Source organism: Clinocottus analis, unplaced genomic scaffold (assembly GCF_023055335.1).
Source record: "Clinocottus analis isolate CAN_PGR_092001 unplaced genomic scaffold, fCliAna1.0.p SCAF_12, whole genome shotgun sequence".
NCBI lineage: Eukaryota > Metazoa > Chordata > Actinopteri > Perciformes > Cottidae > Clinocottus > Clinocottus analis.
In genome coordinates, this window is record NW_027175843.1 from 20267739 (window position 1) to 20280522 (window position 12784).

A 12784-nucleotide genomic window follows, 5' to 3' on the forward strand; every position below is an offset into this window, starting at 1 on the left:
TCAGGCTTGAGTAAACATGGAATCTAGATAATGGAAATGGAGGGAGGGGGGTAATAGGATGGATTCCTCGTCTGATTTCATTGTACAAACTCTCCTAGTGTCTCGTACTGTATAAGCAGCAAATGTAAGATTATTAGCAAGGATTTCTTCTGCTTGTACAACTGAAAGGTTTGATATGAAGGTTTTGAGGCGCAGAAAACAAGTGCATCCATTAGGTTTGCGTCCAGACTTGTGAGATGTTGGTTTCCCGGCTAACGTAATCCAGTAATGTTGGTTTTCTCGGCTAACGGAATCCAGTTGACGTTGGTTTTCTCGGCTAACGTAATCCAGTCGATGTTGGTTTCCCGGCTAACGGAATCCAGTAATGTTGTTTTTTTCGGCTAACGGAATCCAGTTGACGTTGGTTTCCCGGCTAATGGAAACCAGTCGATGTTGGTTTTCCCGGCTAACGGGAATCCATTTTTCCTCCTTGTTTTTCTTCTCTCGTTCCAGAGGAGAAGGTGTGGACGGTGTTGGCGCACAACATCACGGCTCCGGTGGCGGTGCACGGCTCCTCGCTCGACAAACCGCACGTCACGAGGTTCGACTACGGCGCCTCGCCGGAGCAGCTCCGCGCCGTCGTGACGGGCTCGGAGCAGTGCCAACAGGAAGTGATCTACAACTGCAAGAAGTCCCGTCTCTTCAACACAAAAGGTCAGCAACCCTTTATTTATTTGTTTGTTTGTATATTGTGCAGGGACAATGCACACTCATCAACAGTAAAACTGTATGTGAGCCAGAGTTAGCCAGAGAGGCTTCTGCAGATGTTTTTATGGCAGCCTGAAATTACAAAATGTCCAATAACTATAATGCAACTAAGATTCGTTGATAGACGGACAGTAATGTATAGACAAAAATAATTTACATCAAAGCAAAGTACAAGTGTACCTACAGTATAATCACATATAAAACACTAGAGGAACATCAAATACATCAACACTATACAAGACAAATGCACACATACACCAAATAAGCAAGCAGTATGTTAACGGTTGCACAAGTCGTCCTTTAAGGCTTTGTTTGAATGTTTTGTGTGTTTCTTTTGTGCGTGTGTGTGATGGAAGAGCATTCCACGAGTGTGCTGAATTCACATGAAATGCACATTTGCTAAAAAGAGCTATGTGAAATGACGCGATCACCTCTTGAAGCAGATCGAGGGTCTTCTCGGTGCACCGAGCTTGGGCCCGGGAACAAATGAACTGTTGCATTGTGGGTGTGGCCGCATTCAAACAAAGTGTCGGTGACCCCGGTCGGTCTTATCACGTACGACCAGCTGGTCGGTTCCATCCTTGAACACATGTTGGCTGTGATGCACATGTGTTGTGTTTATTGTCATCACAGGAGAAGGAAGATTTTTTTTTTCTGTTGTCCTTTGCCTCTGAAGATAGATTTAGCAGATGTGGCCGACGTCGTGGGTGTTCAGACGGAAAACAACCCTCGCGTTTAAAAACAATCTAAACGCGAGGGCCGGTGGAGGCGTCTGGTGAGACGTGCAATGCGATCCAGGAAGTCTACATGAGTAACGGATCAATGCGCTCCAAGGCTTATCAGACACCGAACCACTCCACGGCGGTTTATGATGCGACGAGGCAGGCTTTCTTTCAGGCAAAATAATTCTTCCAACAGGAATCCATATTTGCTAAGGCTGCCCACAAAAATTATAAATTTGAATATATATATATATTTGAGTTGTTTGGGAAAAAAATCAATACACGATATTTTTCTTTCCTGCATGAATTTAAAGAAATCCAAACATATGAAATCATTCTTTTATTTTATTGTTAAAATATTTTTATTTTATCATTTATTGGGGAATTTTTGTAGTTCTTTTCATCACAATTAGGAAATACTGTCAACACAATTCAATTTGTCTGGTTTTTAGTACTACATGTAGTATAAATGAGGTAATGTGTGAACAAAGCCCTTTGCATAAACACTCAGAATATATGTAATGAAAGAGTGAAGTTACATAAATGAGGTTATGAATAAACAAACACTCAGAATATGTAAAAATGAAAAAGTACAGGTTGGTGGGTGTAAGAGCTGCTGAAGTGGAGATTTCTTGATAAGAGTGTGAGAACAAAACTCACGGAGAGAAAATGTTTAGTTACATTACACACTTCATTACTGACACTTTCACGTTTTCAGAAATGTATATATTTAAAAAAAACAACCTTAAAGTGTATTTTGGATGCTTTCTTTCCACCAGCCTGTAAGAATATGTGTTATGGAAGCAAAACAGCTCAAAATCTACAAATTGACCAGCGCATGAAAGCAATGTTTGGCCTGAAGTGAGACCCCCGGGGGCCAAAGTGGTGGCGAGCGAGACAAAGGAACCGAGCTGGGGTTGGGAGGAGTGAACAAACTGTGCACACGCTGCACCGCTACGAGCTTCACACTCACATCTCTCTCTCGGGAACGCACTCTCTCACAGTGAGTCATTCCCTGAAAGGGTCTGCTATACTTGTATAACACATTTTAGGTTAAAAAAAAAAAATAATAATAATAATAAAAGATTTCGGATGAGTGTCAGAAACCGCGTTACGTCTCTCGTCAGATTGTTTTGCTCTTTTTCGAAAATTAATGTGCAAAAATAAACAGATTAACCTATTTTTTTCTTCTTGAAGAAATAAACCCATTTTTTTTGAGAAACCCTATCTCTTGCACATATTTGAGGGGCGAATGCATCCGGATGCTGCGGCTCTGTGTCTGTTGCTTCCCTACGGGGACGCTTCTCGCACAGTTGATCTGAACGTTGACCTCAGCGAGACGAGTCGTTGTGTACTCTGCAGCGCCGGGGAGCTGTTTGTTGCTGCGTTGTGCGCTCGTGACTCAGGGCCGGCCTGCGACGCCCCGGCCTTCTGCTTTCGCTCTCCTTCTTTCAATTTTCACAATAACCAGAGAGGTGGTCTCCAATCTCTTTTCCGTGTGCATTCATCTTGAACTGCCTCGCCGCCTCCGGTGCCACCTCCCCCCAAACATCCAAACATTTGCTCTTAAATCATGAAACATTCATGAAGTCCCAAATCCCCCGTTCCCCGGGTGCCATGCGTGCGCAAACAAACAAGTCCATTATCACACCAGACGTCAAAGGGAGACGGGACGCTGCCTATTTTATAGCTGCCAGGACACATCTGAATCTTTTTTGATGGTTGCATTTGTTGTTTGAGCACAGAAGGTCGAAATTCTCTTTTTAGCTTCCTCACTTTGCCACAGACGATATCACTTTTGATATCGCACGCACATTGAGGAAACACATTCAAATTAATTATTGGACCGAAATGCACTTATCACGCTAACTTACAGGGAAAAGCAACAACAGCAGATGTTTCGAAGCAGTCGACCGGATTTATAGATGCAGCGTTTGCCGAGAGTTTAGCCGCCGAGCGTCTTTACCGTTCACTCAATGTCTTTGGAACGACGCTCAGCTGTGGTCGGATTCACGCTGATTTTCCTTCTTCCATACTCGTGATTAATAAAGACACAGCGCGCACGCTTTCAGGTTCAAACGAGTATTTGAGGTTTATACTACAACATGTTTTGATGCTTTTCCCGACAAAGGTCTCAACATCTTATTGCCCGATTTTTAAATCAATCAGATTTAATTTCGTGGTCGATCTTGTTCGAATACAACGCCTGCCCCGTGGTGTTTGAATGTTATGAAAAATTAGGGTACGTTAAGGGACGCGATGTTGACATAATTTATTGGTAAGTTATGTGTATTGACGTACAAAACCACGCCTCTGAGAGGTTAAATGGTTCATATCTTCTTAACACAATGAGCCACCATCAATCCTTAAAGTACCGTTTGATGACATCGAACCAATAATGATCCACAGATTTTTTTGGACCCAGCGTTTAGGAGAAGTTGGACGATAAGTGTCTTTTTTACAAAATTCAAAATGGCGGAAATTCTAAGTAGGCGGAGCTTAATGCTAAAGCGGACGCAATCGTGCAAAATTACAAGAAAATCAGTCATAGGTGTCAGAAATGGATAGCTTCACAACTCAGGGGGGCGCTAGCGAGCTATTTTTTCCGACTTTTGCCCGACACCCCAATCCGATTACAGTTTTTCGCCGATCGGTGTGAAAATTGAGAAAAATGTTGGTTAAGCCAAAGGACCTACTTTCCCCTCTCAAAGTGGTCCTATAACAATAATAATGAAACGATAGAATATCATACTGTCCGTCTGCGTGAGCACACCAGTATTCGCCTTCTTGTTTCTTGTCTGAAATGCTCTTTTTTAGCGCCTGTCTCTTTAAGAGCCCAGAAAGAAAGAGCCCAGTCTGCTCTGATTGGTGGTCTAATGAGCCGGCATGTGACATAGGAAGAGGTGCAGATCAATAATGGCCTGTTGACTCACACCTCGTCTGATGCAGGCACACCACAAAGAACCGACTGAAGCTCGGTAGGAAGTCCAGATCCCAACATGTACCCTTTAAAGTTGCCGAGAGGTAATTCTGGCTCGTCCTATTCATGCATTCCTTTAAGTTCATCCACCTGACGAGTCCGCTCGGTTGCGTTTCATAAACGGAGAAAGACACATTGTGCATTGCCTCATTAAAGATCTGTGGGAGAGACCAGGTCTCAGATGTTGACAAGTGTCTTGTTTTTATTTATTTATTTGCATCAAAGGGAGTCTGTACAGTCGAGCCGAGCAACACGGCAACGCTCTTAGTGGTTTGTTTGATTGATGCAACACCGATTTTTACTGACAACTCAGCTCTTGATCTGTGTTTAAATGCCACCCGCCGGAATCTCAATCTACCGTTTCCACCTCTGGCTTCTGTGTGGATTGCTTTCCTCCCATCCCCCCACGGTGCCTCTTTGTTCCCAGCTCCTGTGCATTGTGGGTGATTTAAAGCGCTCGATACCGTTATCAGATATCAGGCCGGTACCGAGTCCAACAGCTGGATCGGGTATCAGGGACAACGTGGACGATCTATTCAATTGAATTCAATATTTATATCCTTTTCACACACTCTGGATAGTGTATTCCTGTCGCGGTTTTGACCAATTTCTACACCAATTTTTAAGATTATAAAAGATCAAAATCTATTTGTTGCATTTCTTTTTTTTACAAAGTTAGAAAAGCAATTAAAGTGAAGCAAGTCGAGCCTGATGTTGCCTCGAACGTGAGATAATAATCCACACAGTGAGGCGCACCGCTTATTAATTAGTACCCGGTACTCGGAACCGGCTGATACTTAAAGCCAAAGTATTGGTTTCAGGGTATTGATGCGTCTCAGCTTCATGCAGCAGTTGCCCACATGGAGACGTCCATTACTCTCAGTAAAGCAGAGTGAGACGCATCGGCTTCGGCTGCTGTGAACAAGTCCTGACAAGATCCATCCAATTTGCGGCAGCGAGCGGCTCTCACTCCTCCTTCAGGAAGCATCGATCGTTGCCCCCTCGTGTTTGTGCACCTGTTCAGTGTCGGAGGACTGTTTCAATCGGAATAGGAAGGGCAGGGAAACCAATAAAGAAGTATTATGTTATATTTAAATACGTCAATATTTGTAAGGCAGGCGTTGGCTCGCTTTAATATCCTTATCTCAAGCCGTGTGGAGCATCAGCAGCCCTTCAGAGCGTTATCTCCAACACGGAGGGCGGATTTAATGGCGACGGGGCGGCGTTCTTTTTTTTTTTTTGCCGCATTGGCCGACGATGACATGTGTATCCATACATATAAACTGATGCGGCTCTAATGCATGCTGGGTAGGACGAAAAGCATCGTAGCATGTGACACTTGATTATGTCTTGTGACATGTAGCTTAATGGGCTTTTCCCCCGCCGGCTCGCCTCGTCTCCATCGCACGCCGTGTGACGGATGATGGAGGCCGGACCACTTAACCCCTTAGTGGAGGCGATGCGCTAATGTTGAGGACAAACGCAACGTGTCACAAGCAGAGAATCAGAACAAACACACACATAACACAAATAACACATTTTTGATGTGATTACCCCCCAAAAAACATGTTTATTTAACAGGGACCATCCAGATAAAACTGCACACGTACAATTAAGCAAAGCAACAGAGGCAAAGTATATTGAGCAGCTTTTAAAAGACAAGTTGATAATATTCCCTCTCCTGACCACCAGGGGGCGACTCCTCTGGTTGTATAGAAGTCTATGCTTCATGTGTTAAAGCTGCATTCTCTCTCCTGACCACCAGGGGGCGACTATTCTGGTTGTATAGAAGTCTATGCTTCATGTGTTAAAGCTGCATTCTCTCTCCTGACCACCAGGGGGCGACTCCTCTGGTTGTATAGAAGTCTATGCTTCATGTGTTAAAGCTGCATTCTCTCTCCTGACCACCAGGGGACGACTCCTCTGGTTGTATAGAAGTCTATGCTTCATGTGTTAAAGCTGTATAATAGATGAATGCACAGTGTGTGTAAAGGTGTCGGTGTATGCTTGTATTATATCTTGCATATATTGGAGGAATATGTTGATTTATATCCCAAATGTTCCAATTATCAAAAACGTTTATTTTTCTTTTGTTACTGTCATCATTCCCAGTTTTATTTGCTGTATTTTATCCTCATCATATTGTGTCACGGCCGGAGTGCGTGTGCGGCAGATGAAGGGCGGGAGGGGGTCTCGAATGCATGAAGGTCGAGGCAGACGAGGGACCGTCCGGTGATTTAGTGTGAATAGTTTGCAGGTGACAGGCAACAAAAACTCCACACGGCAACGATGATGAACCGACAAAGGCAGTACATGACTGGTTTAAGTAGCCGGTGACGGATGAGGGACGTGGGAGTGGGGGAGCAGGTGAACGAGCACGAGGTCGGGCGACTGCGAGGCTGATGAGGGGAGTTACGACCGGAGTGGGCGTCGCAGCGTGTAGAAGAACCACATCGTGTTGAACTCACGTTTAATCTGAAGAATGTTGTGAAAGATAATTACGTCGTATTTATGAGGAATGAGAGGGAATGCAGCTTTAACACATGAAGCGTAGACTTCTATACAACCAGAAGTCACGTTTACAATGTTTACTGAGGGAATACATCAAGAGACAAGTAGAGTCATTCATAAAGACTTCTATACAACCAGAGGAGTCGCCCCCTGGTGGTCAGGAGAGAGAATGCTTCGAGTTTCGTCGCCATCTTGAAATACGACCGTTCCCTCGTAGAGACCTGTCAATCACCTTGTCGCCCCGCCCCTAAAGCATTTTTTGACTCTAACAGACCATAATGTACTAAATGAACATCATGCTGTATAGAAGAAGACGTGGAACTAGAGATTGAGACATAAACTCATGTTTACAATGTTTACTGAGGGAATACATCAAGAGAGAAGTAGAGTCACTTATATAGACTTCTATACAACCAGAGGAGTCGCCCCCTGGTGGTCAGGAGAGAGACTGCAGCTTTAACACCTGAAGCATAGACTTCTATACAACCAGAGAAGTCGCCCCCTGGTGGTCAGGAGAGAGAATGCAGCTTTAACACATGAAGCATAGACTTCTATACAACCAGAGGAGTCGCCCCTGGTGGTCAGGAGAGAGAATGCAGCTTTAACACATGAAGCATATACTTCTATACAACCAGAGGAGTCGCCCCCTGGTGGTCAGGAGAGAGAATGCAGCTTTAACACAAAGCATAGACTTCTATACAACCAGAGAAGTCGCCCCCTGGTTGTCAGGAGAGAGAATGCAGCTTGAATAAAGAAAAATGCAGGTTTTAACAGGGCGACATATTCATTTATGAATAAAAGTCCGAGGAATCAGTCTGGGGGCGTTTTGGTGGACAGGTTTAACCCGGAGGAGCGTGAGGCTGAAGTAGAGGGATGAAGTGAGACAATAATGTCTCGTATAATGAAAGCCGCTCTGCCTCTCTGTTTTCTGTCGCATCATTCTTATAGATAAATTGTTCATTCGTGTTTGATGTCCTTTTTTATTATCTTTCTTTTATTTCCCATGAAGTCCAAGTGGAAGGGCTTCCATTTGGACTTTATTTTTTCTTCATTTTGAGATAAAGGCAGCGAAGCGAAACAATGCAATCCTCCAAATATAACCCGTGACCGTGACCTACTTGAGCCCCGGCTGCAGCGCTGGCTGGCTGGCCAATTTTGCCGCGGTCACTGACTGTCCGGTGTGTGTTTTTGTTGTTGTCGTTGTCGTTGTTTACAGACGGCAGTCCGCTCACCTGGTGGCTGGACTGGGAGGGAGCGAGGCGGAGCTACTGGGGAGGCTTCCTGCCCGGCGTGCAGCAGTGCTCCTGCAGCCTGGAGGAGAACTGCGTGGACATGAACTACTTCTGCAACTGTGACGCCGACACCGACGCATGGTACACAATGCACAGACACACACACACACACACAAAACTGTCTTTTATAAGATATTTTGATTAGAACTATAAACATTCAGAATGAGGACTCCATAGTTTTTATTTTCGGTTCCGTAACAACATACCACATATTAATAAGACACCTTAAAAGTCATATAAATGGGGTTAAAGGTCATGGGAATTTGGTGAACATGCAAAAGTCATGGAAATCCATTGTGTATGATCCCTGCAATTAAAAAGAAGGATCCCTTCCCCCCCAAAAAAAGTAATATCGGTGCTATCTCATAATCAATCTGCGGTTTATTCATGAACTACTGTACCGCCCTCCACGGAAAGACGACTAATGATTAATTAATCAATTCATCAATTAGGCATTCCAAAAATGTTAATTCAGAGAGAATATCTTTCCAAATCAGTGGAAGCGTCCGTCTGCAGACTCAGCCTCCAATTGAATCTCCGGGATGAATAATTGCTGCTCATACATACAATCAGGCAGCGATCTAATAAGACTTTTTAAGCACTGAAAGAAACTAAAAAAAAAAGGGAGGAGGGGGGGGTTGTGCATTATAGTTTCGGCGCATTAAAATCTCTGAATGTCTTTGTTTACCGCACGTTAATCCCCTTTGCAAAGCCGCTCTCGATTCAGCTCAGTTTGCATATTTCCAGCGGCGGTTGTCTGCATTGTGATAGATTGCTCCCTTTTTTTTAATGTGTTTACTCGGCGTTGTGCACTAATGCAGAAGAATGGATGCCTTTTATCTGGACCTCCCAGGAAGGCATCTACACCCGAGGGCACCGTGTTGCTATTTATTTCTGTTTTGTCTTTGCGTGTCTGTGTGTGTGTGTGTGTGTGTGTGTGCCACAGGGCTAACGACACAGGAATCCTCTCCTATAAAGACCACCTGCCCGTGAGCCAGATCGCGGTGGGAGACACCAACAGGACGGGCTCGCAGGCCGTCTTCCTCCTCGGCCCGCTGCGGTGTTACGGAGACAGTAGGTGATCACCTCGGTGCTGGAGCCGCTGTGCCAGATTTTTGGCTGCAGATTTTGGTGCTCGGGGTTTTGAATATCGGAGGCGAAACCTCACGCCGTGGCCTCATTTTGTCCACGGATATAGTTAATCTGTCCCGCTTGCAACTGGCCGGCTTGGACCGTAACCTCGTGGCAAAAAAAAATCTGGATTCTCAAACTTCCTGGGTTTTTTTGCAGCCAGGAAGGGGTGCCAAAAATGTGGGGCGACACAGAAAAGAGGGCGGAGGAGGGGGGGGGGGAGCAGCGCTGCAACATGAAAGAGGATGTAGATATTTATTGCTCGGTGTCCCACAGTGAGCTGTGGACAAAAGGGCAGGGAATTTTTAGCAGCTCATCTGCAGTCAAATGAAGTGCAGACCCCCCCGTGGTGTTGTGTTAAATGTTCAATCCAAAGCGGAGTCGTTCTGCAAGATGTCGAATATGTTTTCCGGCTCCACGCAAAGACATCCAGAACGCCTCCAGCAACGTCTTATTCCCATACGTTGTGATCGTAAACTCTGACTGTTGTGATGGTGAATGTGTGAACGTGAACTGTCATTTAAATGCATAATGATTGTACGTCAAACTGGGGCTGCGCAATGAATCCAATATTAACCCGCAATCACGATTTCTCTTTTGGGCTTCCCGCGGTGAAATGAACACGATTGACCGTGATATTGATCTTTTTTGAAAATGCCTTTTGAATGTTGATATTGATCCAGATGCTTTCCCTTTTTTGAGGAGTTGTCCGCCGCACGATACACTTATATATTGTGTTGCGTGACAGAGAGCAGAGGGGCAGTGCTCGTTGTTTATTAAACATATCTCTAAAATCAATCCATAATCGTGATTGTCATTTTTTGGCCATGATTGTACAGCCCTACGTCAAACACTGCTGAAAGAAGAAGAAAAACAGCTTTTCATTTGGTTTCTAGACTCCCACCTGATGAAATGGTCATTTTTCTTGCTTTTAAAGGTGCTAAATGAGATATTCAGAGCGTATTTCTACTCCACGTGGCTCTCAACATGGAGCTAACGGCGCTAACGGCACAAATGTAGAAAAAGCTCATAGAGAGAAAGAGAGAGCGGTCCTCTGCTCAGGCGGCCGTGACTCCTCTACATCTTTACATACGTAATAGTTGTTTGCTGCTTTATTAACGCCCTGAATATCTAACATTGAACCTTTAATAAACACATTCTGATTATTTATTTTTATTTCCCCGGGTAACGCAGCATTGAACCCTCCCGGCGAAAAAGTTCCGTGTCCTCCCAACAAAGCAGCTAATTAAAAAGAAAGCTGACATCTTCATAACTACCCGAGAGGCGAAGGCCGTCTCGCCGCGGAGGCGACCGCGCCGGGTTGTCGGTTCAAACTATTAAACCGTTTGCTATTTTCTCGACGTCTTCCCGAGCGCTCGCCGCACGGAGACGCAGTCGTGCCGCTGTAGCGCCGTAAAAAAGCCTCTCTTTCGGGGAGGTGGAGACGGACTGCCGGTGGCGTGCGTCTTAACCACCCCCGGACGGGAAATAAGATAAATGAGGTTTATTATGCGGCGAGCGGCCTCCCGCCGTCCGGCATCTTCCTCCCTCATCTTTCCTTTTTCTTCCCCCTCGCCCTCCAGAGTCCCTGTGGAACGCCGCGTCCTTCTACCAGGAGTCCTCCTACCTCTACTTCCCCACGCTGCAGGCCGAGCTCGCCTCGGATATCTCCTTCTACTTCAAGACGAGCGCTCCGTCAGGAGTGTTCCTGGAGAACCAGGGCCTCAAGGACTTCATCCGAGTGGAGCTCAGCTGTGAGTCAAACGCTCAGAGCTCAGAGCGATGGCGAGGACGCCGCGCACGCATGCAACAGAAGGAGGAATAGCCGCACATGCATGAGAACACCCACAAAAAGCTGTCAGCGATATTTATCTCGCCGTTCTGAGCTGATAATGTCAGCTGTGAAATAGTTGACAGTTCAATTTCCCGGAGAAGCCGGCTTGTCAGGTGCGGCGTGTGATGGCGTCCTAACGACGCCGTCAGGCTGTCGCGGGAGGCTTTAAAAGTGTTGTACTTACTGTCCGCGTGGTGACGCCGCAGTCCTTAATGAACACGCCAGATGGGAGGCGAGAGGGGGGTCTCCTTGTAGACTTAACTGGAGGAAGAATAAAAAAAGGATATTAAATCAGATCTATTCATGCAAAAAAGGGTTGACTTGTTTACACGAAAGACGGCGTAGTTGTGAGGTTTTTTTTTTATTCAAGGTTGCGTTAAACAACTCGAGGGGCGTCGCCGTCGTCTTGTGCGTCCCTCAGCAGCGTCTTGCAGGTCTGTGTTGGAAAAACACACACCTGTGTTTTTTTAAATTGTTGATTGCGGTGTGTTTTTGTCTCGCAAAACCTGAGGGGGGCGGGGGGAGGGGGAAGGCGTTCTCAGGATATTTGGACCCATTATGTATTGCCGCGGCGTCGGAGACGTTGTGAAATATTGACGAGCTGTCAGCCGAGCCCCACCCCCCCTCATAAATCTATTCAGGTCATCAAGTTTTCCCAGCAGCATTGTATCGCATTGCATCAGAAAGGGAGAGTAGAAAGGAGCATAAAACACCTCATATCGCATTCTGAGAAAGGCTGTGTGTGTGTGTGTGTGTGTGTGTGTGTGATTCCCTCAGCTCCCTCGGTGGTGACTTTCTCCTTTGATGTGGGAAACGGTCCAGCGGTCCTGACCGTGAAGTCCCACCTCCCCCTGAACGACCGGCAGTGGCACTTCGTGAGGGCCGAGCGCAACGTGAAGGAGGCGTCGCTGCAGGTCGACCAGCTCCCGCTGCGCTTCCTGGAGGCTCCGGCTGACGGACACCTCCGCCTGCGGCTCAGCAGCCAGCTGTTCGTGGGTAAGGCGCCCGCCTGTCGACCCCGCATTAATTTGCAGCCAGACGTGAACACAACCCCGACACGCCGTCGCCTCGCGAGACTCCGATACTCGCCGTCCGTTCAGGTCGCGTTGCCGAGCTCCCGCCGGCTCCAGAGGGGAACAGCGGGCTCTTAAGCCGCTAAGTGCTTTCGCCGTCGTCATCGCCAAGTTGCTAATTTGCTGCTAGTGTTGCTTTGCTGGTTAGCACTGGAGGCTTTGACTGGAAACGCTGGCCTGCTGCTGGGAATTAGTGTTGGTCAGGGTGAGCCGAAACAAGGCAATTTGTGGGCAATTAAAAGCGAAATAATGAACTGAAAGAAACAATTATGAACTGCAGAGTCGGTTGATGATTTCTCTGTGGGTCGACCAGTAGGAGCGGCGCCTTTTTGTTGTGAAAGGAATATTTACTGGTGGCAGCTTGAAAGGAAACGGTTCAGATACATTATTACACAACTCAAATGTCATGTGTACTTGAAAAAAAAGAAAGTGAGTTATTGCTTGATGCTGTAGTTTCCTCCTCTCCACACTGACCTTGAAGTAAACCTTTCGCA

The 12784-nt window shown here is 46.1% G+C and overlaps 1 protein-coding gene across 1 annotated transcript in view; it reads left to right on the top strand.

Annotated features, from left to right (window-relative positions):
* Window positions 1-12784, top strand: part of cntnap5a (contactin associated protein family member 5a) — a 105462-nt gene that overhangs the window by 69532 nt on the left and 23146 nt on the right. The window contains exons 13-17 of the mRNA XM_068571908.1: window positions 493-693; window positions 8177-8333; window positions 9199-9326; window positions 10967-11137; window positions 11995-12213. Coding sequence (XP_068428009.1) covers window positions 493-693; window positions 8177-8333; window positions 9199-9326; window positions 10967-11137; window positions 11995-12213 — 876 coding nt within the window. The remainder of the gene's footprint in view (window positions 1-492; window positions 694-8176; window positions 8334-9198; window positions 9327-10966; window positions 11138-11994; window positions 12214-12784) is intronic.